The 2,648-nt window shown below is 39.8% G+C and overlaps 1 protein-coding gene across 1 annotated transcript in view; it reads right to left on the minus strand.

Moving 5' to 3' along the window:
* Positions 1–236: 236 nt before the first annotated feature.
* Positions 237–2,648, minus strand: part of LOC102194061 (calcium-binding mitochondrial carrier protein SCaMC-3-like) — an 8,924-nt gene continuing 6,512 nt past the window's right edge. Inside the window, exons 4-5 of the mRNA XM_005738102.1 lie at positions 1,438–1,588; positions 237–1,311 (exon numbers count right to left, since the gene is read on the minus strand). Of these exons, the coding sequence (XP_005738159.1) occupies positions 1,130–1,311; positions 1,438–1,588 (333 nt within the window). The 3' untranslated portion in view covers positions 237–1,129. The remainder of the gene's footprint in view (positions 1,312–1,437; positions 1,589–2,648) is intronic.

A 2,648-nucleotide genomic window follows, 5' to 3' on the forward strand; every position in this document is an offset into this window, starting at 1 on the left:
GTTCAGACATTTCATAGGTTTTCTATTTTGAAGCATATCCCGTCTGTCATAGGTCAGGAGATGGCCTATAGTCCTTTTAAGATTACAGCTAGGTTTGTTTAAGCTAAGATTTTTTTTTCTCATCCTGTTCCTTTTGGAAACTTGCAGGAAGGAACACTGTTGAAAAAAAATGGAGCATAAACTCTTCATATCAAACCAAGTTTTGTGTTCACATCCACATTTTCACTACATGCAAGAAATCCATCTTCTCCATTTATTTCAATGTAGTTTCCAGCAACAGCTAGCAGCAAAACAGTTAAAGGTTTCAAAGGTTTACAGCAATGCATAGCTAAGTCATGCTGCAGCTCACATGCACACACTGCTTCTATATTATTTTATAACTTGAACAAGCAAACCCAGCTGTTTACCTCATGTTTGTTTCGACAAAATTCTGAGAAGTCCTCCTTTTTGGAATCTGATAACCCGCTGTTGGAATCTCATGTATTTTGCAGTATTTTTTGTGACCTTTCCTAAATCATTATCAGATATTGATATACTACATATTGATACCTTTAAACCAACCCAAAATGTTGCTTACAGGACAAAAAGTCTGAGATTCAACTCTTGCTTGTGTGAGACGTTATCCAAACATTCTGGAAAAAGGGCCATGGAAAAAAGTGAGAAACAAGATCAGGAGAATCCTTGTCCTTTTTTGTGACATGTACTGTGCACTATAAATTTATGACAATGTAAACGTGGAGTTCTACTGGAATGTGCTGAGACACTGGATGGAGAAGGAGAACACAAAAAATAGCAGCCGCAAGTGAGTCCATCTGGATAAGGGTGAAAAGAATAGGGTAAGAATTTTCATTCCTAAGAACTTTTTGATGATTCCTCAAGCATAACATAATACTGTTAGAGTAGGCATCATTAGCCTCATTCTCCTCTCCTAGATCAATAAATTTATCCTGCTGACCTAGTACCTGCACTTTAAAAAGGTTGGAAGTTGATGGTGTCCACAAATGTTTTATGGCATCGGTGCACTGATCCTTCATCTTCTCTCTTCAGAGGCCCGAGAAGCTTAATTCTCCACTTCTGCTTCTTCTAACAAATGTGTTTCTGCCTCCACAGTTGTGTTTGTCGCATCAGTCTAGTAAACCACTCCAAGGACCTTCTTCATGTGCTCGTAGACCACATAGGAGATGCTGACAGCAGGAATAACTTTGAGGAAGTTGGGCGTGATGCCTCGGTACAGACCTGGCACACCTTCATGAGATATGATGTATTTGAACTGACCCACCATGGTCAGCTTGGGTTTACCCTCAGTAATGGCTGAAAGTAAAAATGAGAACAATGTAAGCTACAGAGAGTAATATATGGACAGACTTATTGCTAAATTGTTCCAATGTTTTGTAGGCCTACAACTGCCTACAATCTATCATTTACATCATATCGCACCCTGTGCCTGCATGCGAGTCCGGATGAGAGCGAGGGGATATGACGCTAGCTGGCCACAGGTGCTGGAGACAGTACCACAGCCCAGCAGGACCAAAACTCCTGGGTCTGCTGAGTTGACACAGTACCTCTGGAGCCAGGCATTCTTCAGGGTCTTAAAGCATGAGCAGTGAAAAATGTTAAGACACTAATAAAGGAGAGCAGTTAAAAGTTAAAAGAAAGAGGAAGAGAAAAAGGAAGGGGAAAGAAATGAACTGAAACGCATACACTGACAACCACTTTGTTAGATAGTCTGTTTAGCTGCTCAATAATGCAAATATGTAATCAGCCAAATATGTCAGGAACACATGGTCAAGATGACCTGTTGAAATTCAGGATGGGGCAGAATGGGGAATTAAGTACTGAATGTGGCATGGTTGTTAGTGCAAGATGGTATGGGGTGGGTTTCTTTAGAATCTACTGGGAGTTTTCTGCACAAAAATCTCTAGGGTTTACAGAGAAGTTAAGTGAGTAAGTGTTACTTCTCTGGGCAAAAATACAATCTGTCTGCCAGAAGTCAAACAAGAATGAGTAGATCAGAAGACAACAATAACTCAAATGACCACCTGTTATATCTACATTATGCGTGCGTGGGAGTACAGTGTTCAGGTGTGGAATCCAAATGCAAGTGGTGAGTATGAGAGATCAAATGGAAAATATTAGGAGCAGAAGGAGAACACAGGTTAGCAATGCATGGAAACAGCAAAACATAGACAACTGAGGCAGCCTGTACTAACAGAGGTTAGCAGAAGAACCGGGTAAGGACAGTTGACAATGCTGGCTTTAAATACCACTGGCTGATTGCTTCAAATCACGAACAGGTGCGGTGAGCTGATGAGGAATCTGCCAAGAGGCGGTGCCATAACCACACATGGCGAGACTCAGCTGGCCCATGAAAGGAACAAACATGCTAATGCTTCTGATCTGAAGTAACTCTTTATACACAGAGAGTGTACAGAAAGCAGTAGTCAAAGTCAAAGTCAACTTTATTTGTCAATTCTGCCACATGTACAGGACATACAGAGAATAGAAATTTCGTTACTCTCAAACCCTAGATGAAATAGCAATGAACATTTAAATATAAGAGAGTGATTAAAAAATGCAAATAAAATAATTAAAAAGTAAAAATTTAAATAAATACAATACAAATTAACAAGAAAGCTATACAATATACA

Source organism: Pundamilia nyererei, unplaced genomic scaffold (assembly GCF_000239375.1).
Source record: "Pundamilia nyererei isolate P.nyererei 1_Seehausen unplaced genomic scaffold, PunNye1.0 scaffold00081, whole genome shotgun sequence".
NCBI classification, from domain to species: domain Eukaryota; kingdom Metazoa; phylum Chordata; class Actinopteri; order Cichliformes; family Cichlidae; genus Pundamilia; species Pundamilia nyererei.